Source organism: Fusarium solani, assembly GCF_023522795.1.
Source record: "Fusarium solani strain SB1 chromosome Unknown bctg00000002, whole genome shotgun sequence".
NCBI classification, from domain to species: Eukaryota; Fungi; Ascomycota; class Sordariomycetes; order Hypocreales; family Nectriaceae; genus Fusarium; species Fusarium solani.
Window position 1 is genome coordinate 4,430,892 of NW_027072155.1, and position 24,678 is coordinate 4,455,569.

General features: G+C 37.6%; 4 protein-coding genes across 4 annotated transcripts; 2 read left to right on the forward strand and 2 right to left on the reverse strand.

The window, feature by feature from the left end:
* Positions 1–9,199: 9,199 nt before the first annotated feature.
* Positions 9,200–9,685, reverse strand: MRS44_005358 (uncharacterized protein; the record flags this gene model as incomplete). The annotated part of the gene is made up of 2 exons (XM_065622566.1): positions 9,200–9,557; positions 9,678–9,685. The coding sequence occupies 2 exons, from the start codon at positions 9,683–9,685 to the stop codon at positions 9,200–9,202; spliced, it is 366 nt and encodes a 121-aa protein (XP_065478638.1).
* Positions 9,686–12,560: 2,875 nt separating this feature from the next.
* On the forward strand, positions 12,561–13,354 carry MRS44_005359 (uncharacterized protein; the record flags this gene model as incomplete). Its single annotated transcript, XM_065622567.1, has 2 exons — positions 12,561–12,886; positions 12,940–13,354. 2 exons carry the CDS (start codon positions 12,561–12,563, stop codon positions 13,352–13,354), a joined length of 741 nt encoding a protein of 246 aa, XP_065478639.1.
* Positions 13,355–13,824: 470 nt separating this feature from the next.
* MRS44_005360 (uncharacterized protein) lies at positions 13,825–14,577 on the forward strand (the record flags this gene model as incomplete). The annotated part of the gene is made up of 1 exon (XM_065622568.1): positions 13,825–14,577. The coding sequence occupies one exon, from the start codon at positions 13,825–13,827 to the stop codon at positions 14,575–14,577; it is 753 nt and encodes a 250-aa protein (XP_065478640.1).
* Positions 14,578–14,736: 159 nt separating this feature from the next.
* Positions 14,737–21,419, reverse strand: MRS44_005361 (uncharacterized protein; the record flags this gene model as incomplete). Its single annotated transcript, XM_065622569.1, has 14 exons — positions 14,737–14,849; positions 14,994–15,571; positions 15,629–15,828; positions 15,874–16,154; positions 16,246–16,595; positions 17,780–17,843; positions 17,957–18,123; positions 18,175–18,328; positions 18,378–18,492; positions 18,696–18,794; positions 18,862–19,042; positions 19,213–19,316; positions 19,817–20,270; positions 20,317–21,419. The coding sequence occupies 14 exons, from the start codon at positions 21,417–21,419 to the stop codon at positions 14,737–14,739; spliced, it is 3,963 nt and encodes a 1,320-aa protein (XP_065478641.1).
* Between the last annotated feature and the right edge of the window lie 3,259 nt (positions 21,420–24,678).

Here is a 24,678-nt window from a genome sequence, read left to right on the forward strand (position 1 = left end):
TATTAGCCCCTTTTAGCCCCCTATCGGCCCCTATTAGCTCTAATTACCCTTATGGCTAAGTAGAGCCTATTGGTCGCTCTCGATTTTATTTCTAGGCCCTTAAGCTCTAGGTCTTATTACCCCCTTTAATTATCACGGGCGTTATAGCATCTTAACCTAAGTTAGCCTTAGATCCCCTTTTAGGACTAGGATCTTAGTTCTTAATCTTTAATAAAAGTCCCAGAACTTAGCCGTAATTAAATCCTTTTATATCTAGAAGTAGTGCGCTCTAATATAAGGCTCTTTGCTCCTAAGATTTAATTATATTATAGGGATAAGTTATCAGAAGTAACCACTACGCTAAAAAGCATAGCGCGCCACTCTAGTTAGTGGTGCTTCCCTTATTGCCTACTATGCTGCTAATTTAATATAAGTAATCTATATAGACCTATATAATGCCTTTTCCTTTATTTACGTCTAGACCTCTGCGTAGTATTTAGACTTAACTTTGCTTATTAATTTATCCTTAAGCCTCGCCGTAGTATTTATACCTAAATATCCTAATTAAACCCTCTAATACAATTTAACCCTTATAACTTCTTACCCTTACTTTCTTATAAACTTAGCTTTACCTAATAAGAAAAGCTAAGAGTATAACTAATACTTTGCGCTTAGGCTCTAAAAGGAGTATAATAATAGAGAGTAATATTATAAATAGCGAGTTAATCTATAAAATATTTTAGCCTATAGTAAAGTAAAATTATAATAAGATATTAGAATTCTAGTTTAAGTAAGTATATTTATATTATTTCTATATTTAAATTTTTAATTAAATTAAGTCTATAGGTACTAAAGGGTAAAAGGTAAGGCTTTTATATATAACTTAGAGTCTCTAAAAGACTTTATAAGAAAGGTAGCCTATAGTATTAATAGAGAAAATATTAAGAATAAAGAATTTAATATCCCTAGATAAGAAATTATATAGAAATATTAGAATATATTTATAATAGCTTAGTAATATACTTACTTATTAAAATTAATATTATATAATTTAGCTTAGTCTATAATAAATGTAAGTATCTTAATATTAATATACTATTAGATATTAGGAAAATATTAATTTTATTACTAGTTTATTAAGGGACCTCTTATAAAAGAAATAAGTATATTAAAATATAAAAGGTATTATAGGTTTATTATAAAAAATATTATACTTAATTATACTAAATAGCTCTAGGCGGTAGATTAGATTAAGTATAAATACCTAGTAATACTTATTAATAACTAGGGTCTCTTATTAGGGAATACTTATTTCTCTTCTTAGATTAGGGAGTATATTAAGTCTACTTACTATATAGGTATTAATTAAGGCCTTTACTTTAAGGTAATACTATTACCCTTAGCTTAGTAACCTAGATATATACTAACTAGCTCTTAAGGATCTTATATTTATAGTATTTATTAATAAGGAAAGGGCGCCAAAGTTCGCTATTTAGCTAACCTAAGATGCTAAAAATATAACTAGTTCGCCTAATAAAAGGTAAGAATTATCACTTAGCTCTTAAATTCTTCTTTTTATTTATCTTTATTTTAAACTATAATATACCTTATATAAAGGTACTAAGCCCAGAGTGCTCTACTTTAATCTTATGCTTTTATTTCTAGCTAGACTTCTTATATATAAAGCTTTTAGGAATTATAAAACTATTAATAAGCTCTTTATAATTATATTACTAAAAGGTAAGATATAGGTAGTATAATAGAAGGAATATCTTCTTAAGATGCTATTCTTTAGAAGTTAATTAAGTGAGGATATTAAGATTACTAGTGCCTTTAGCTATTAACTATAATTACTTGGTCTATGAGTAAGATGTGACGGCATGGTCACAGCTGCGGGCACCTTAGCCGCTGCGCCACGGGGCAAAAGATTGGGCCATAATCGCTATTATAGCAATTACAGAAGGTGCTTCAACTACCTATGGGGCTTACAGCGCTATTACGGGGGACTAAGCCGTAATATAAGATACCTAATACTACTGAGATATTGTAATATTTAGGTAAAGGGCCTTTACCTTATAAGTATATATTATATATATATTTTTTTACTTTTTATTACTAATATACTCTTATTAATAAATTAGTTTAAATTAGAAGCTATATAAATAATTTATGCTAGATATATCGACCTAAATATATTTTTTATATATTACTTACCCTAAAATAGCATAGATAGCTAGGCGGCTTATTACAGCTAGGAGAGGTATATCTTAGTCCTTAACCTCTTCCGAGGTTTAATAATACCTTAAAATCCTAGGCTTTAATAGTGCCTTTTAGCTAAATAATAATATAACTATAATACTAGCCCTAAAATAATATATATTAACTAATAAATCCTTATGCTATGAGGCATAATTAATATAAAGTCTTAGGAGTAATATAAGAAGTTTTATATAGAGAAGTAAAAACGTATTACTAAGTAATTATAAAAGTAATAAAAGAGTTAGCTAATTAAGCATAATAATTTACTAAGATATTATAAAGTAATATTTAATTATATTTAATTCTTAATACTAGAATAAGACTACTTAATATAAAACCTTTTCTTAATTAATAAGCTATAAAGTCCTATAGGTCTTGCTATACTTTATGATCTATAGTCCGCATTCTTTAGTTTAAGTTTAACTAGGCTAAGCATATATATATAATCTATAGCACTACTACCCCTTAGTAAATCTTTTATATATCTTATAGGGTAAGGCCCTAGGTTAAGCTACCTAGACTACTAAGGGCTAAGATTATCTTTATCGCCTTCTGCTATACTTTATCTATATAGGGCTTCTATTATAGCGCCGAGTCTATAATAAGACCTAGGTATTTATATATTAGCTTTGCCGGGATCTTACCCTAGATTATTTATAGTAATTACTAGGTATCTATTCTAGTGCGAGCCTTAGTGAAATATATAAGCTAAAACCTACTAAGTAAAAAAACCAATGCATAGGTTTTCGCCCACTGCTCGGCTATCTAAAGTGCCCCTCGAAGCTTGGTGCATGTTTCCGCGGTCGTATCTCCCCATGTTAGGATCGCTACCACTAAAGATGCACTTAATAATTAATTTAAATATCTATCTAAAGGACATTTAAAGATCCCTATAATGCATCCGCTAGTTATTCCCCATAAGTAACAACTAAAGTATTATAGCTAAATAGCAGACCAGGCGGTCTAGCATAGTAGAACCCCGCTATATAACTAATCTATAACTAGAATAAGCAAGACCCACTATAATATAAATAAGCGCTCTTATATAATACTTACTCTTAATAACCTTATTTAAATAAATAAATAAGTATTATAAGCTTTTTATTAATAAGTACTTTAAATATATAAGATATACTTATTATACTTTTTTATATAATATATATAATAAGCAAGTATACTAAATAAGTAAATATATTAAAAATCTCTACCTTAAAGATAGAAATTACTATAAAAATACTATAAATTATTTAATTAATTAAAATTACTTATTATATTCTTCCTTAAATATCTTAATTACTACCTAATAAGTCCTTATATTATAACTAGGCTTATTATAGATATTATAATATTAAACTCTTACTTATATTAACCTCCCTTAATTACTACTCCGCGACGATTTAGCCACTACCTATATATTAATATTTATCTAATTAATTACTTATTTTCCTTTCTTTACTATTATTACCCCTCTTTTCTATAATTAGGTTCTTTTTACCCTCTAGCGCTAACTTAATATTTTATTTACCTCTTAAAGATCTTTATTCTTAGTAATTAATAAGGTAACCTAATATATAATTATTTTTATCCCTTTTATAAGAGACTATAAAGCCTTTAAAATTAACTCTAGGGAGTTACTTTAATGCCTTCTAATTTATCTTTTAAGATATTTAAACTAAGATCTATCCTTAAGTATAATCTTTAAGGTCCTTAAGGCCTAAGAGGTTAATAATTTAATTACCTCTTTAATTAGTATTAGTATATATAGCTATATATTAAGCTTTAAGATTATATTTTTTATATTAAGAGAAATAAGCTTAGCTTCTCTAAAAGCCCTCTTAATATTTTATTTTATTATAATAACTTAAAATATAATATAAAAAGCTAAAAAAAACTTTATTTTTAAAATATAAATTATAAAGTATTTAATTAAATATTTTATTTCTTAATTATAAATACTTTTAAATATATTAAAATACTTAATATTAAGGGGCTAAAATAAATAAGAGAAATAAAGTAATATATAAAGCTTAATAATTTTATTTTTTTTATAATATCTCTTAAATTTAATAAAATAATAACTTTTATAGCTATTAAGGATTAAGAGATAATAAATATTAATTAATTAATTAATTATATATTAATTAAAGTACTTAAGTTACTTAAGATTAATCTTATTATTAGTTTAGCTATTTTAAATTATTATAATAGCTTAATTACCTAAAAGGTTATTTTCTTAGTATTAATTAATAAGATAATATTAACTTATATTAATAATAAATAATAAGATTAATTAGCCTTTTATATTAATTACCTAAATAATTATAATTTATTCTTAGTTTCTAAGCTATATTATTTTTAGCTTTTTATATCTTTTTATACTTATAATAACTATTCTACTTATAATTATACCTATAAGAAAGCTAGTCTTATTAATATTATAAATATTATTTAATTAGATATTATACTTCGTGATTATATTTACTATAAGCTAAAACTAATTATAGATAATAATTAAATCTTTATACTTAGCTCTCTAGTAGTTATATTTATAAAAAGAATATATCTTAAGGTCTAGGTATTACTTAATAAAGTTTAAAGCCTAGTATATATTAACTAGTAATATATTATAATTAATAAATAATTAATTAGCTATTTCTTTTATATTATATAGCTAAGGGGGAAATCCTCGTAAATTTAAGTTAAGAATAAATTAAATAATAATTTATTCCTCTAGATCTAATAATTTATATAATTTTAAGATAATATCGCATTAAGATTATATACTATTAAATTAATAATATAAGGCATAGTAATTAACCTAGTAAAGCTTTATAGTTTATTATAATTTTAAATCTAAGTTATTTTAAAGGGCCTAAAGTATAAGATATAATTTAGCTTCTTTATTTAATTAAGATATATCTAGTTATAAGGAATTAATTAATTAAATAGTAATAATATTAAATAAAAGATTTTTAGTGCACTCACTTATCTAATATACTTACTTATTATATATATTAATAATTACCTTAGTTATTAATATAACTTAGTTATTAATATAACTTAGTTATATTTAATACCCTTAAGTATATTACTAGATATAATTTATACCTTATTTAAAATAATATATTATTCTCCTTTATTAATATAAACCTAATATAATTAATTTATCTCTTAGGAATATATATAATTAATATATATTAATAGCTCTTATTTAGAGGATTACTTATATTACCTTAAATAATATTAAATATAATAGCTATTTAAGTACCTCTCGCTAATAATTATTAATAAGTCTTACTTATTAATTATTTACTTATTATACCTATTTAAGCTAACCTCTAAGATAAAGAAATAAATAACGCAGATAGCTTTAATAATAAAAAAATTAAGTAACTCTAAGCTTAAATTACTACTATAAGTACTAAGATAAATAAACTTTATAAACTTATTAAGAAGATAAGTAAAATATAATAAATATAAAATATATAGTATATAAATAATATTTAAAATATTAATAAAATAATAATTATTACTATAAGAAATAAAAATATAAGAGAAATCTTAAAGCTAGACCTATTAAAGAAATTTAATAAAACTACTTATAAGCTACTTATATTTCTTATATAATTATATATTTTTATAACTTATTATTTAATATAATTTAACCTAATATTTAATAAGGTTTAATATGCTATAGGGCGATTTATTAAATATATTATAGCTTAGTTTAAACTTATTATAAAGAAATACCTTATTACCTTTTTTATTAAATTCTTACCTAGGATTACTAATCTTTATTTAAGCTTTAAGACCTTTAAGGCTATATTTTAATAAGTATTTAAAATAATTAATAAAAAAGTATAAATTAAAAAAGAGATTAAGGTACTTAGATAAACTTACTTAGCCTTTAAATATAAAATAAAATATCTTTAATTTACCTTAAAGCTTAATTAGAATTAAAAACCCTTAATATTATTTTTCTTTAATAATCTTAAAAAGAAAATTTAAGTAAAATTATATAAAGAAAATTAACCTAATAACTTAGTTAATTATATTAATAAAGTAATTAAAGATAATAATTAATAATTCTTATAAAAGAAGCTATAAAACTCTAAGTTTAGTAATAATAAAATTAATAACCTATGATTTAATATTAACTAAGGAAAAAAAAAAATAATAATACCTCTTATAGCATTAAAGCTAACCTTATAGTACTTAGAGCTATATAAAAAGGTAAATAAGACTATTATAGCCTTAAATATTATTATTACTATAAGATAAATTATATTAAGAAGGTTTATTATAAGAAATAGCGAGATATTAAAAAAAGATATTATTAACTTAATTAATAGTAATCCCTCTTAGAAGATAAGAAATATACTAATATAGCTTATTAAGCCTAATAAGAAGATAAAAAACCCTAAACTATAATTTAATTAATTAAACTTATTATAATATTATAAAGTAAATATAATATACCTAGAAGAAGCTAAGATAAATATAAATAAGAACTAAATAAGGGAATAGCTTATAGCTAGGTAAGATATATTAAATAGTAATTAAAGGAAACCTAGAATATATAATAGTAATTACTCTTAGAACTAATAAACTAAATAAACCTAATACTAAATATAATAAATAATAAAAAAGTTATTATTATAATTATTAAGAAACTTAAGTAAAAAAAAGTAATAATATTATTAAAATAAAAATAATAATTACCCCTAATACTAATAAAATAAATAAACTTTAAAGAAGCTATAATAAAAGGATTTAATTATAAAAACTAAGTTATAAGATATAATATAATATTACTATATATATCTTTTATTATATATTATAAGGATTATTAATAAGATAACCCTATATAATATAATTATAACCTATGCCTATAATATTAATTTAAAGTATTATAAAAATCTAATAAAACCTATAAATAATAGAAATAGGTATATAATAATAGAAAACCTTAATATATAAATTAACTTATAAAAGTAAATAGCGCTAATATTAATTAAATTAAGTTTAAATATAAGGTAAAGAAACTATAGATAGAGCTATATAAAGTATATATTTAATAATAAAAAGTAAGGAAAAGTAATAAGGAATTATAAAAAAAGAAAACTACTTCTATTTATATAATAAAAGTAATAATTAATATTAAAATAACCTATAAGAGAGATATATCTAGACCGCATAGAAATATATAGATATAATATATATATAAGAAATCTATATCTAAGCCTATTATAAGGAGCTAATTAAAAACTTATAATACTAAGAAGTATTATTTAACTTAGAAGATAATATATAAATATACCTAATATATAAAGAATACCTTAGTATTTTATAGATATCTTATTAATATTATTAATATAAAGAATATAAAAAAAAAAGTAAAAATAAAATTATTTTTTTCTTATATTATTAACTTTATTAAATAATAAACCCTATATATAATATAAGATAAAAGACTACTAAGTATTTTATTAATATAATATTATTAATATCATATATATATAATACCATAAAGACCTATATTAAGCTATTTAAAAATATAAATAAACTATTTATAAAATAAAAAACTAATAAAAATAAATTAATTAAGAAAAAATATTAAAAAAATAAGAATTAATAACCTAGTTAAAAGATAAAAAAGACCTAAGAAAAGAATAAAAATAAAAGTACTAAGATTAGCTATATAGCTAAGATAATATATATAATTATAAAATATATAATAATAATAAATATAAGTATAATTATATTAGCTATATATTATTAAAAAACTAAGAAGCCTACTTATAAAAGGGCTATAGGTAAAAGAATAACTTATAATGCTATAAAGGGCTACTATATATTACTAAAAGAGGATTAATATAAAAATATTTTAAAATATTAATATAAATTAAAGAAAAATAGCTATATACTTTAGTAAATAATAGAGCTAAGTAAAATCTTTTTAACCTAAGGATAATAAATAGGCTTAAGCTATTATAGAGGTATAAGGTAAAGTCTTATATAATAATTAACCTTAAAGAGAAGTAATTTAATTATAATAATAAAGTTATTAATAATAAGATTAATTACCTTAAAGTTTTTATTAAAAGAAAGAATTAAGAAATCTTATTTAATATTATATTTATAGAAGGCTATAACCTAATACTTAGGTACTTATAGTTATATTCATTTAACTTATATTTTAACTAGAGGATTAGTTAAATATTCTCTTTTAAGAATAAGGCACTCTCTATAATAAATAATAACTTAGAAGATTATATAAGATCTTAAACTTTTATTAAAGATACTAGAGAAGTTAAGTAGAGATAAATATAAAATACCTCTCTACCTAAAGGGATATAATATAAATATTATAATAAATAAAAATAATAGAATTAATAAATAATTATATATATTATATAATAATTCTAATAATTAAAAAAAGACCTTAAGAGAATTAAGAAAATACTAGAAGAAAAATAACTTAAGAGTATATTATAAAAATACTATATTTATAAGAAACTCTTTGCGGAAGAACTTAAAATAGGTCTATTATTATATATATATTATAATTTAGAAATTAAATTTATTAATAAGAAGTAACCTAGCTTTAATAAACTCTACCTATTTAATGCGGCATAGCTACTAGTATTAAAAGAATATATTAAAGAAATACTATAAAAAGGATATATTAGGGAAAGTAAGTTATTTATTAAGTACCTTATTATATTTATCTTAAAGAAGAATAAAAAGCTCTATCTTTATATTAACTTTAAAATACTTAATGCTATTATAATTAAAGATTATATATCGCTGCCTCTTATTAGTAAGAAGGAGCGAGACGTCTCTGGTCAATACTGGCTGGAGAGGAAAGTATACCCGTCGGCATAAGTCTTCTAATTGCTCGAAGCTAGTGACTGGGAAATATAAGGTCAGAAGACAATCTGGGCCTGTTCAAAGATCTTTAGCCAGGGCACTCAGGAGCTTCATGGTTTAGATCACTACCTTTGGGTGCCCGTAGTAAGCGGACTACAAAGTCGGCTGGAGGCATCTCGCATTGCAAAAACGCAACTTCGCCAGTATCCTTCTTGTCCTGAGTGTGAGACGGCTCTGGCGACGGTTTGTCCTCCAACAGTTTGCGCAAGTCAGATAGCTTGTCAACAACCTTAGGTGATCCACCGCCGGCCAACGATACAACTTCAGTAATGTTTACTGCTAGTAGAGCTTGCCTCCTAAACGAAGATTCGCCCTCAAGCGAAGCTAGGTCTACATCACCAGGATCTTGCCCAGAAATGACTGACGAAACACCAAAGGCTGGGAACCTGATTGCTCAAGAGAGACTTGATATGCTGCTCAAGAACTGTAACTCTATGGCGAAGTTCATTCAGGTCTTTCTCGCCAGGCGTGGAGCTGAATACACTTTAGCACTGGGCACAACGTACGGTGCCATCTTGCTTACTTTCCTGGTCGCTCTTCTTTGACCAATTGACGGGGGGTTTCCCTGGGGCTCACTTGGCAACATATCTTCGATGTGACACAGTTTGAACATGGAACTTCTCTGAGACAACGAATCTGAATTGGTTAATGTCTGATAAAGTCGCCTCGTCCAAGATGCGCCTACCTTACGCACTCGACAGTTTCGACACTAGGTAGCCAAATTAGTCTTGACCTTACAGCCTGGGCAAAATTCATGAACTGACGGCTTTCGAATAATATTCGCAGGTGGGCGCATTTCTTTTGCAACGAAATTGGCAGTAAAAACAAGCGACGCGAGGAACGCCCAAACAACCCTCCATGATATGTTATTGTCGCACTGAGCGTGCTAAAAGGATCAAGGATCAGGTAAATGATAATGAGCAGCAGCAGTGTGTTGATTGATTGTTGTCTGAGGTTGTCTCTTGTGCGGGGTATTCCATCCCGCAGAGTTACTTAAAGCATACAGCTAGATTACTAACGCAGTTGTTTCATGAGGCCGTGAAGATCATGCCTACCCTGCGACAGTTATTTATGGCTCAATGAGATGAGAGCCTTGAGTTCCCGGAACCCGCGGGACCCGTTCAACTCTAGCGGGATTGGACAAAGCGCGCCGTCAGTTACCGCCGGATTACGACTGAAGGCCTCGATACCAACCAGATTTAGGCCAAAAATAATTATCTACAAGACATCCCGTCACTTATTACTATTTGGGTTCCCATTTTGGTAGCAGGTCTTGTCTCGAATGAAAACTAATCTACGGTAACACTGCCGTGAACGCCAGGCTCAAAGGAACGTCATTCTCAACGGTAAGTCACCACAGGCTATAATGGGACAGATCATCGAGTGATCTACAAAACTCGAGGGAGTCTCAAACCTTAATAACAGATCTCGGACCCTTCGTCCCCCGCCTCCGCTGGCGTGTCTCAATGAAGTGTCTAGTCTACTGTGGCTCGGTCACAAACCTAGCCGCACAATACAACCCCTGTACTTTTGTTAGCGTGGCACCCCTGAACTTTACCAATGCTGATTTTAAAGTCTTTCTTAAATCTGCTTTAAAAAGGCTCTAAAAAATTCAAGGGTACATTTACATACTTCAATATTGCTTACTAAATTATACTTAGTTATTTCTTGATTTTGTTTAAGTAGCTTGAAGGAAGGTCTCAAGCTAACAAGAATACAGGAGTTGCATTGTAGGTACTACTAAATGTGGATGACTACATGCACCGCGGGCGGTACGAATGACAGTAGAATTACTAAGCTCGCTGGCACATTGCATAGAGCCAATCAAAGGCCAGTTGACTCTGTAGCCAGTAGGATGCTAGCCGCCCCGAGCCCCAACCAATCAGTCCCTTGACTGATTGTAACTACCCTATCCCTTCGATTGCCAGGAGGCTCCAGGAGGTAGCTCTCCCCACATTACCCCTGTCACATGAGCAGTACATGCGGGAAACATGAATATATCAAGGGAGGATGTAAGCAGTGTGATGTCGCGATTTGTAACTCAAAATATTGTGGGGACTTATATCACAATGTAATTTAGGTGGAGGATAATGTACCTTTCATGCTCTCATATTTGATTGGCTAGACATCCCTGTAGTGACTTAACTGGAGCCTCCTGACAGTCGAAGGGATAGTCGCACCAAACAGTACTATGACCCTTCTCTCACCTCTCACCACCTTACGACGTAGGCCCATGGCTTTTTTGTCACATTCCTACGTAAAATTCAACCTTCTGGTAATAGGAAAGGTTACTTATACTAGTAAGCCTCATTTAAATAACTTGCATGTGAGGAGAGGCAGTGTTTTTTTTTTTTTTTTGAACTCGCGGGTATGGTTACCAAAACTGGGCACTGTTTTTTTTTCATCAATTGCTTTTGTTCAGTAAAATACGCCCAAACCTGAGCAATTTCTCCAAGAGTAGTCATGCCTGTACCTGTGACGTACTGCATGTAACACCCTCTTCTATGCCCCTGCAGATATTAAACGAAAGACGATCAAACGCGGCAGCCACTCAAGCTCGAACTCTAATGTCTCCCATTCGCAGCTCAAGGGCAAGGAGCCATCTTGACGACGAGACCTGGCAATCTTTGCATTTGCTCAATCGATTCATCAAGGAGGGAAGAAAAGAGACCGAGTAAAAGGGCATTGCCCGAGGTATCACCGGCCTTATGACCACGACGATTATGGGAACTTGAGCAGGAGAAATACTCAAACCAGACCAACTCGAGTGGTTGGACTGACTTTCAAACAAGCTATTGTGAAGAAGGGAGTCAGATTGCTAGCCGCTCATCAGAGTCGCAGTACAAAGATCGCTGGATGAGCCTGGTCTGTCAACTCTACTCTTGAAACAATGTCATGGTTACTTCAGAGCAACTTCGTGAGGAAAGTTTAATCTCGCACGTCGCGTTGAACCTGGCCGTAGAGAACTGCAATCCAAGTGACGCATGGGTGTGGGTCCATGAACATCGTTGCTTGATCGAGGACTGTGGGGCCTTTGGGCCCACCTTTTCCAGGGGTCCCCTTTCACGAGGCTGCGGAGCCGGGTACGAATATTGGCCTCTACGACTAGCGCATAACCCCTGGTCTTTAGCTGCGGGATCCACCGGTCCCCCTTGGTATGGAGAAAAGAGCCGAATCCAGAGCTGCCGGCAGCGTCGAGGCTACTGATAACGACCAATTTGCCATTGTCCGCGGGACACGCGGACGGCACAGGAGTGCGCGGACAGTGAGGCCGCAGGCACCGTGCGTCCAGTATGAGGATGCGAATCGCATCTTGTCTTAAAGCCGGTTGAACTCATTGACGCACTGCATTCTGATACGACATTTCACGCATTGGCTCTCTCATCAACATGTCCATCTCTCCCAAACCTCTCACCGTCTTCATAACTGGCGCCGCGGGCGGCCTAGGCAGAGTCATCGCCACGGCGTTCCTAGACAAGGGCACCAATGTAGCCATCTGCGACGTCAACGAGGAACGCCTCGCCGAGACAACGGCATTATGGGCACAAAGTTACCCTGATCGATTTATCGCCCAGCAAGCCGACGTTGCTTCCTTGGCAGATATTGAGACTTTGGTGCAGTCCATTACAAGCAAATTTGGCCGCCTTGATATCCTCATCAACAACGCCGCAGTCCTCGACAAGTTCGACCCAGCAGGCACCTGCTCCCAGGAAATGTGGGATCGGATTCTGAAAGTCAACCTCACCGGCGCGTTTGTCTGCACCAAAGTGGCTGTCAACACCATGGAGGCCCAGTCCCCCCGGGCGGTTCCATCATCAACATGGGCTCGAACGCTTCTGTCTCCGGCACCGACGGCGGACTAGCTTATACAGTGTCCAAGCATGGTATTCTTGCCCTGACACGCAACACAGCCGCTTTTTATCTCGACCATGACATTACCTGCACCATGCTCCAGCTTGGAGGGTTGGCGGCGACAAACATCCAGGATTCATTGACTGAGGATGTAAACATGGAAGGGATGGGTCTTATCGACAAGCATATGCCGGGGTTCCAGCCTGGTGTCAATGATGTTCCACTTCAAGATGTTGCCAAGTTCTGCATTTTGCTGACGGATCGCGAGCTGGCCAAGACGCTGAACGGCGCTTCCGTGCCCTTTAACCGCAATTGGCCCGCCGGGGTCTAATCATGTACACGTTCTCGAAGAATATGACGAATTCACCATATAGACAAAACAATAGACAGAAATCTTAGAGGCTCAGCCCCCAGTACAGACTTTCCTGTACCTACCAGGGCCCAGGCAAGCGTGATGCTATCCACATCAGGTACCTTAATTATAACCAAGAAATTCATTCACCGCCCATTGCTATTTCAGCGAGAACCCGTAACGCGCGATCCGCGCGACCCGCGGCACACGAGCAAAAACAGCTGTGTCATGGAGCTGGCAAAATCACCGCATTCCTTTCGCATCTTAAGCATATAAAGTGACGCTGTCATACCATCACGTAATAGTAAGACCAAAGATAATGAAAGTCACTATCGAAGACGTCAAGTCATTCTCGCGACGTCATAACTTATCATTTTTTTTTTTTTTTGTTTTTTTAAGATTGCCCCCTTATCTCCCACACCATCGTTGCTTGCAAATCCCTTCCTGCCATGAGCCTTGCCGGTAAGGTATTCATTGTGACGGGTGGTGCGTCTGGAATTGGCAGAGCAGCCGCAAGAAAGTTGCTAGAAGCATCAGCCAAGGTGCACATTCTTGATTTGTCCGAGATTCCTGTCCATGAAGATACCCCCGGGCAGCAGGTGTCTCATCCGAGCACAGATGTTGCAGCGCGAGATAGCGTCAAAGCTGCCCTCGATAAGATTGCTGCGCAGGATTCGCACCTCAACGGACTAGTCAATTGCGCCGGCGTCTTGCGCCCCACGGATGGCTCCGCAGAGTCCGACAAGACATTCCAGCTTCTCTGGGACGTAAATGTCAGGGGAACATGGAACACAAACACGGAGTTTTATCACTTAGTCAAGGACATACGAAAGCGCGAACCTGACGGTCAAAGTTACCCTCCAGTCAGTATCGTCAACGTGGGATCAATGGCCTCAGTGAGAGGCTTGCCTGGCATGTCCGGCTATGTCGCCACCAAACATGCTGTGCTTGGTCTTTCACGAACCTGGGCCCAAGAATGGGGACCTGAGGGATTCCGTGTCAATACAGTGGCACCCGGAGCTGTCAACACGCCCATGATAGCAGGGGTGACAGGTGATGGTTCCAGAAATGGAGCATACCAGGGCGCTTTCAAAAGCCTCTCAGAGCCCGAAGAAATCGCAGACGTTATTATGTATCTCTTAGGGGACGGATCCTCGTCAATTTCCGGGCAGCTGATCGAAGTCAATGGAGGATGGCCTTGAGCAAGAGCCCTCAAAACAGCTAAATCAAATAGGAGCTACAACGGGAGTCTTTCTTTGCTAGAAATTATTACACTTACTTATGATAAGGAGCCCGGATTAACCCAGTTTAAAGTACACGTCCTCCATCTAACTCTAGTATGTAATAGTGTTCAAAAAACCCTACGCATCCGTAGGGGGGCCCGTGTAGTTCTCGTATCCCCAAGCCCAGTACCACAGACCAGAGACGAGACAAGCGGCGGCAAAAACAACAGAAGCGTAGTTTATGCTGATAACTGTGACTGGTAGGCGTAGGGGCATGCAGAACAACGGGATTGCGAGTATAGACCAAGCTGGAGGTTTATCAGTATAATACCAAGGAGAATGCGACGGGACTGATTGGAAAGGAGGGAGGTAAAAGCCTAAGAAAGATAACATACCGACCGCAACGATGTTGGCAACGTATCCGAACTTTCCAGCCGAGAATTTCGCCAGCTTGACCTGTTTTCTCTTGGTCAAGAGGCTGATTGCGACCGGTGTTGCGTAGGAAGCATTGAGGGTGAGGACGCCAACGTTTGCGAATGCATTGAACGCGGCGGATGAACCAAAGTATATCAGGCCAAGAAGTATTTGAATAACCATACTGAGCATCATGGCATTCAAGGGAACGCCGAGCCGCTTGTTAATTCTCACCCACCACTGGGAACCCGGCATGGCCCCATCCCGTGCGAATGCCCAGATGCAGCGAGAAGAAGCAGTAATGCATCCGATGCCACATATAATGCCTAAAACAATGATCGGTACTAGGAGGGCAAATGCGGCGCCCGAAGATCCAACGGCACTTTTGATAGTGGGTGGTATAGGCTGAGCTGAAGCCAAGTCGGCGAGATACTTTAAGTCCGGTAGGATAAAAGTGATAGGTATAAGAAAGAGAAGGCCTGCAAACGTATTGATAAAGACTGTGAGGACCATTGCCTTGGGTACCTGGACATCAGGCTGTCGAACTTCCTCGCACATCCTACATAGCGTCAGCATACTGGGTTGCGAGGCAGTAACGAGGAGGGGAGGGGCTCACGAGATGATCATGCCAGTCGATGAGGTAGCGTATGCTGCATGGATAAGCCCTACACAGAATGCCCATCCATCAGTCCAGCCGGAGTTGTTCTCGAAATGGGTGAAGACCCATTTGGCGTCGCGTCGGCCGTCCTTAGCGATGACTAGGATAGTAATAATTATGGCGGTAACACCAGCAAATGTCCAGAAGATCGCAGCGGTCTGGTGGATTAGCCGCAGCAATTGATAGGGGAGGACGTGACTTACATCAAGCCACGGGAGCCACTTGTTTCCGAATGCAGAGATCGCATTACTGAGCAGGGTGATTCCGATAAATATGAGAAAAACCTGATAAGGTTCCCCAGCAAGAACCCCGACACCAGGTGCAGTTTCAAAAACATTGACGCACGAAACGAGGAAGAGTGTAGTACCAAATGTAACTGATAGCGTGATGCTGATATTACCGACTACGTAAAGCCAGCCACAGATCCAGGCCGCTTCACGGCGCCAGCGGGTAGGTGCCAACATGAATGTCTGATAGTACACGCCTGGAGGAGGATAGGTCAATATCTTTCTAGGTCGAAGTGCCAGGAGTATATCCACGCGAAATAGCAAGCTTGAAACAAAGGGGCAAGTTACCTCCAGCGATAGGATAGACGCTTGTAATCTCACCAAGAGAGATAGCAACGCAAACAATCATGGCCGACACAGCTAGCCAACCCCAGATAATATTGACAGGTCCCCCAGTTGTAATAGGGTTGCTGAGAGTCGTGGAAAGTCCATAGGGGATCGAGGCGAGGACGAAGGCCATGAAGGCGACCTGTAGAGTCGAACGATTGCGCTGTAGCTCAGGCACATAGCCCAAGCTTTGGAGGATCTCGTCACCTCCGCCGTCAGTGGGATGTTTGGCGAGAGGATGCGGGTGAAGGTCAGTCGGATCACGCTTATCAGCGTGGTCTTGGAAGTCTGGAGCGCCCATATCGACGGATCTTTGCAGGTCAATTAGCTGTGTAAATCGGTCTGTAACAGGTATCGATGATTACCGCCAATTGTCGGCCCCTTTCAAGATCGATTAATACGCGACAGGTGGGACTGTGACCTTCGAATATATATCAAAGAGCATTAATGGGGCATCCAGTAATGAAAAGGAGTAGTAGGGACGCGGAATGTGATGCAGCGCTGGAGGGTGGAGAGGATGAAGCAGGAACGGAGGGCCTGGCAAGGGCGAGGGGAGTTTTTAACTCCCTTGGAGCGGATAAAAAAATTTGCTCAGTGGTCAGAGCTTTATCTACTCAGCGCTATGGATGTTAGTCAGGCAGATGAATGCTTCCGCAGTGAATGCTGTCTGGGCATGGCACATAGAAGATGTTCAGAGACTCCATCAACACTAACAGTAATATACACTGCAACATTCACGGTGTGTGCGATCAACAGGTATAAAGGCCGACCTGATTGTATTATCGGTAGCCACTGAGCCTTCTACGTGATTCAATGACAGCCACAACACTCGCCACTGCAGTTAGAGGGGAGAGGCTTCGCTTTCTCGGGACCCGAAAACCCGAAGTTGCGTTTGAGATCTCACGGCGAGCCTAGCGCCCCCCCCCCCCCCACATGTGACCCACCAATACAAGGGCCCCCTACTGTACCAGGCAAGGATCATCCTACAGACCAACATGACGCTTCAGGGGCCATTCTTACTGGCAATCTTTTATTCCATGCATTGAGGATGTGGAAAAGGGCATGGCTTAATGGTCTATTTTGTTTACTATGGTGCTTCTGTTGTGTACGAGCGATCTACCTTTGACAACAAAAAGTCGAAGACACCAAGGAATACCTATTTCAAGTAGAAGTGCCTACTCTGTATAGAAACTCCTAGGTAGATCCAGGAATCTCCCCATAAGACTGTATCTCATCTAAAGTCTCTTTGATGATTCTCATTCCTTTCTTCATCTCTTTATCCATGATATTCAGAGCGACTCCAAGTCGCAATCGACCGGGAAAGGCGGTTGTTAAGACACCTTTCTGATAAGCTAGCCGGGAGATGCGGCGAGCCGTGACGCCTTCATAGCTTTCATCAATAAGCATGTGCATATCCCCACCCAAAGATGTGATAGCTTTGACAAAGGGGTATTCCTAATTCGAAGTTATCTCTCTCCACTTGACCTGGACATACAAGGCACGCTCAACAAGGTGCTCTTCATCCATGATTCTGAGGGTAGCCAGGACAGCGGCATTAGCTTGGGGAGCCATTGCAAATGTGCTGGCGGACTGGTATGGTTGGACGAGGCTCATCACTTCCTCGGTGCCCAGCACAAAGGATGCTGGATAGGCGCCCCGCTGATGGATTTACCCAGTGTGACAATGTCAGGTTTGTTTTCGGGACCCATCCACTCGGAGCTGAGAAATCTGCCAGTCTTGCCGACACCTTGTCGCACATCGTCCGAGATAAATAGCACGTTGTACTTTTTGCAAAGCTTTCGAACCCTGATGGCGAACTCGAGTTCTCTGTCCATGGTACTAGGTGATGATATTAACAGAAAGGTCAATGGTTCGATAAGTGGTACTTACGGGGCCATGCCGTGTAGGCATTCCATGATAATTGCTGCTACGCGGTGGTGGTGCTCGCTCAATACAGCCTCGAAATCCTCAGCATGTAGATAACGAAGCGGCTTCCCAGTGCTAGGGTTGATATTGGTTAAATTCTTGCTGAAAACGCCATACTCTGAACGCTGTCAGAACTAAACGATAGAAAAAGATACGAGAGGGTGTACCATGTTGGCCGTGAGGATCCATGATAGGCCAAATGCCCGAGGTAAGACCATGGTAATTCTCCAAGGTTCCAAGAACCAGGACTTCCTCTGGCTTGATACCTTTGTACGTGATTCCCTATTTTCTGGCGATTTTACAAGCGGTATCAGCAGCCTCAGCTCCTGTGCACATAGCCGTGACCTTGTCATAACCGGTTCGTAGGCACAGTTCCTTTGCAACTACAGGCCATTGCGCAGGATGGGTCGATATATTCGCCAGGGTAACTAGCAGCCTTAGCTCGTATTGATAGACGCAAGGCCTGATGTCTCACTTGTTTTTACCGAGTCGACAATGGCTTTGACAAGCTTAGGGTAGCAGTGTCCGAGGTTTGCAGCGCTAAACATGCAGATGAAGTCGATGATTTCCTTGCCATCCACGTCCTAGCACCGAGAGGCAAGTGATCAGTACGTTAACCTTGGGGAAGACGAGTTGCTGCTTGTCACTCACAATGAGAGTTGATCCCTTTCCACTGACGATGATGCCAGGCACAGGGTTCAGTCCACCCACAGCATACTTGGCTTCCATCTCTGCAAGCTCCAAAGTCTTTGCGGTGAGCGGCTCTCCGGTTTTGTCGCCATGTTCAAAAAATAGTGATATTTTCAGGAGTATAGAAAATCCAAAAGAGAGGCTACTCAAGTTCAAGGAATCGTATAATTGAATGCTCTACTAGAACTGATACAGCTGCAGTCTTTGTTGACAAAGGGTATCAATAAGCTCGGGAATAATGGCTGATCACCGGTGGACGGTGTCTGCGGAACCCGTTTCCCGCCAACCTTTCGGGACGCCTACGAAACCAACCACTTCAAGCTCTGGTGCTGTGGCATCGCAGTAGCGCCTCGTGCGGTTCTGAGAAGGACTCTCGGGATTTCGCAGCCTGCAGACGCCGAAATGCCGGAAGGGCGCTGAGGGCATTCTAGGCCTAACTAAGCTTGGCCTGACGCCACGCTGGTTTGGATTTGGTCCAAGTATCCGTGGTGCTGAGACCTTATGATTTTGCAGACGAGCGTAAATGTGGTAAAGGGCTAAGTGATTAAACGGATATGCAACTGAATTGTTAGCTTACGAGCTCGACCAAAAATAATCACTTCTAAGCCCTGTAGCGTCTACGCTTATACTCTATAATATAGCAGCATGAAGGCAGGACAGATGAACCCGTCGCGGTTCAGACATGATAGCCATGAGTATATGTCTTATAGCGACCCAAATCTTGGATTGATGAGCCTATTAGACTTAATTTATAAATATTAAGTAGTGAAAATCAGATAACGCGGCGATTGACTGACGGATTTGCAGCCCCAGCTACCTATTTTTGCAGCCGTTCAACAGCATGGATAGCTGCTCTCTTGCCAGAAAACACGCCATCAGCAATCGATAGCCCGCTGACATATCCATTTGAACATACACCAACAGCATTTCTCCCCGCGGCATACAGTCCGTTGATACATGTGCCATCCTTTCGGAGGACCAGTCCAGATTTCCCGTCTACTCGCAACCCTCCCAGTGTAAGGCCGTGAACAGTCTGGACTCCTTTGAGCTTCGGGGAAATATCCAAGCAATAAAAGGGCGGTTTCAAGATGGGGGTACAATAATCGGCTTCCTTCTTCATGGGATCTTCTTTGCCATTATGAATTGCCTCGTTGTAGGCATCGATGGTTTCCTGAAGCGTGACAGCATTGACGCTAATTTTGTTGGCGAGGCTGTCAATTGACGGAGCTTTCATATGTTCCCACACTAGAGAATGAAGTCTTTGGAGGAACAGTTCAGACTGGGTCTGCTTTCCGAGCTGATCCTTGGCTTTGGCCCATTGTGTAGAGTCGAGAACAAGGAAAGCTTTGCTTCTATGCTGCCGTATCATCCTGTCACTGAGCGTAGCGCCGTACACGTCTTCAGCGCTGAATCGACGTCCGCTCTGCGAGACTACCACCCCTTCCAGGAGCGCGGTTGGGGGGGTACAAGAAACGCCAGGCGGACATGTTGTCCATCTTATCGACGGATCCCCCAGCAGACTGGCCGAGCCGTATGCCCGAACCATCATCACCCCTAGTTCCCAAAGGCGCAACCTTTGAAAAGTCAGGGGCATAGTGCTGCCGCATCTCTGGATTGAAGGTAAACCCGCCAGCCGAGAGTATCACCGCAGGAGCCTCCAGACTCGATGGACGAGCTTCCTTGGACCATATGCGGTCTGCTCGGTTCAAGAAGATGTCCGCGGCTTCGGGAAGTGCGAGTTGAAACTTCTTTTCCCAAGAGGTCAAAGTCTTGTGTCGTCGAAACAGCTTGGATGATGGGTCAAGATGCCTGAACTCAATTCCCCTTGGTGCGCCTTGGGTGTCTAGCAGTAATCGGCCAACTTTGCTGGCTGGTAGAAAACGAACGCCCAATTTTATGGCGCTGTCGAATAGTGGCCGCCACAAGGCGCCGCCAGAGAAGCCCGGGTGAGCCGTTCTATGGCCGCGAGGGGCTGGCTTGGCGACTTGGTTGAAAGGGTGTGACTTTTCGTTGCCCGAGAAGTAAAGATAGTACTGATCGGTTGGGTAGCTTGTCTTGTAGGGGCAGAGGGAAGCGTCAAACTTTGCTCCATGGGACTCGAGCCATTTTAGCCGCGACACGCTCCCTTCACAGAATGCCCTTAGAGTTTCGTCGTCGACGGCGCCCTTCGTCTCTTCTTTCAGGTAGCAAAACATATTCTCCGGGGTATCGTGTCCGTATCCAGCAGCCTTTTGCTGGTCCGTCCCACCACCTGCGTAGACAACGCCCCCCGACTGCGCTGTTGCGCCTCCTCCATGGGCACTGTCTACCAGTACAACGGAAGCCCCTTTTTCAGCTGCGGCGATGCTTGCTGAAACTCCGGCTATTCCAGCGCCAACAACAATGATGTCTGCGTCTCGACGGTGGGAGCTTTGGGTATAATAACGAGTCGAGAGGAGGGTATATCGAGGATGGCTGGTTTGACAGGGGTGTCGCCGCAGGGCTGTCGATTGTAGAGGTCTGCGGACAGAGTGCAACATGGCGAACGAGAGAAATATGTGACAAAGGCTATTGCTGAGAAACGTATCTCATGATTTTCCTGCAGTATCGGGCTTGTTGAGATGCTGGCGAATGTGTAAACCCTGTGTTGGTGTTGTGGCTGACCTCCCATCTATGGCGCATCGGCACGTGAAGGATTCGGAACAATAATGCATTAAGCGACACCAGGGTCCCAGAAACCCGGGGTTTCGGATGATGAGCGGCCTGTACTACGGCCGCAAGACCCCGAAAAACAAGTTTGATCAAAGAAGGAGACAATACTTGTGTCAGAGGCAGTCCCTGCACCCACGCTTGTCGCGGCATCCACGCCTATCGCGGGCTGCGCGGACTCCGGAGCCGAAATTGCGCCAACCCCCGGAAGAACACCAAATAATCAACTTAGGTCAAAGAATCAACTCGGGGAGGAAATGAGACAGCATTGCGAGAATTTCCCCCCGGGGGGGGGGGTATGGAGGACCACCTCCAAAGTGAGTAAAAGTCTTTGTTATTGTTATTCTCTTCTTCTTTCCATCTGTTCCTTTTAGTTTAAAGTCAAGTTGTTGTTGTAGTTATTTATTTATTTCTCTTTTTTTTCTTTCTTTTTTGTCCTACCGCTTCCCCTTTGCTTCCGGCCATGCAGCGCATGCTGAGTCTCCGCCTCGTTACTCGCCGTGTAGGCAATGTTCCGCCAGCAAATGCGACGAAGAGGGTGCCAACCCGCCTGTTGTCGACTACAACAAAGAGGCACACAGTAGAACCTACTGTCGGATACGAGGGCAGTAAGCCAAGATGAATGATAATCTCAAGACGGAGAATAGATTAGTGATTAATTTAACTCTGTCCCCTCGTCTTCGTCCTTCCTCGTCCTCATTATATTCGACGAGACGAGGCTATGATACGAGACCTGCCGGCCCTGCAACAGATCTGCAACACTACTCTGACTCTTGTGTTACACTCGTGTGATAATCTGGGTAGAGGCATATGCAATATTATCCGCTAGAGCTATTACTCCTGCGGATAGCCTTATACTATCTATTAGTAGTGAGATCTCTCTATAGGGATTTTATCACATACTATGAGATATTTAATTATAATAAAGCATAAATAGTCTACTTATATAACTGATGTAAAATATCTAATTATATCTTTTATTATAAAACGGTATGGTTATAGCATTAAGTAGGGCTTATTGTTGGAGAAGTGGCATGCATAATAGTTACACAGGCAGTCACGTTAAGGGAAGATGTGTGATGGCATAGTCACAGCTGCGGGCACCTTAGCCGCTGCGCCACGGGGCAAAAGATTAGGCTATAATCGCTATTATAGCAATTATCTCCTTAAGTGCATTAAGGCTTCATAAGGTTACTTAACCCATATGGCCTTAGTTATAACATAGGTATAAGAGGGGTATGGCATAGTGCTTTATTAATTATTTCTACTTAAAATACTATATAAATCTTTTTAAAGATACTTATAAGCTCTTAATTAATCCCTAGTTAGTATCATAATTATATAGATCCTAAAGGGAAATAAACTGGTTATACTAGTTTATATTAGTAAAGGGGATATTAGTATTATCTTAAATAAGGTATAAGTTATATCTAGTAATATACTTAAAGGTTTTAAGTATAACTAAGTTATATTAATAGCTAAGGTAATTATTATTTAAAAGAGTATAATAAGTATATTTATATATACTAGAGAGGCCTTTTTTAATTATTATCCCTAGGATATTAATTAAAGTAATTATATAAGTAATTATAAGTAATTATAAAGTAATTACTATAATTATTTATAATTTAATAATAATTATATTTTAATTAGTAAGTAATAATAAGGTCTTCCCTAGTCACGTAATAAGTATTTTATTAAGTTATAATAATTAGGCACTAAGTGCCTCTAATTTAAGTATTATAATTATAAAAGAGAATTATTAGATTAAACCTTATATAATAGCTCTAAGGGTAATTATATACCTTTAATATTAGGCTAAGTAATTTCTAGATAGTTAATAAGATAGCGCATTATATCTTAGACTAGTTTCTAGGATAAGATATAATATTATAGCATAGAAGTTAGAATAATATATAATAATATAGCATAGTCCCTAGTATAATATATTTAGTACTAGTATATTTAATATCATAATATATTTAGTATCCTAGCATATTTAATATCCCAGTATATTTAGCATTATAGTATCTTCTATCATAGTATATCTAATATCATAGCATACCTATAGATTTACTAGCCTAAAATATAGTCATTAAACCCTAGGCCTATTATATAAGACTCACCCGCAAGGACTACGCCTTAATAATAAAAGCATCCTTCTTATACTTTCCTAGCGTCCACTTCCTCTTCCTATTTCGCTTATTAATATCCATAGGTCTAAGAGGTTATTAAATATAGAGTTTCACTAATATCAAATCCACGATCATATATCTATTAGTATTTTTATTATAGAGCACATTATATAGCTCAGCATCACAGTGAAGGACTCCATACTAATATAATTAACCCAGTGCATTAAGGATCTTCTTAATGGCATTTATATTCACTTCTCTTAATCCTTTTAATACTAGTCGCCCGCCATAACTAAGGAACATAAAGTCTTTATATATGCCACTATTAAGGTAGTAAGGCTTAATAAGGTTAATAACACCGAGGCAAACCAAAACAAACTTCCCCTAAAGTTCCCCGAGATAACTATATATCTTGCTCTTATTGAGTAAATACTTAGCGTCCATTGCCTCTACCCCTTTCGCCATAAGTATATAGCTATACGACGAGAGGCAGAATTTAAAGAGTAACCTATATAAACGAGATAAGTAAAGCGGCACGCAATCGGCATCCTTTCCGCGATCAACTACTAGCTAATCCCATGCCAATTAAAGAAATTCACGCCGGTTAATATATGCATCGCTATAATCCGCTAAGTTAAGGCAGTTCTAGTCCATAGGCTCACCAAACGCAAGCCCACAGAGACACTCATGCATGCAATACAGTCAATCTTAAATATTTAGTCGCACATTAGTGCCCTCTTAAGAGGCTACGCTTCTATCCTGTTCCTATAGCTCGCTCGACCTGGCGCCTATGATAGTCAAGGCACCCCCACGACTAACGCCTAGGTTTGGCGTTAGGCTTGGGCTCTCGTCGTCATCATCGTCATCATCGTCGCTATCGTCGGTTAGCTACTATGCCACGTCCTGGGGCGGCAAGCATTAAGAGCGTGTCCGGATTGGAGAGCATATAAACCCT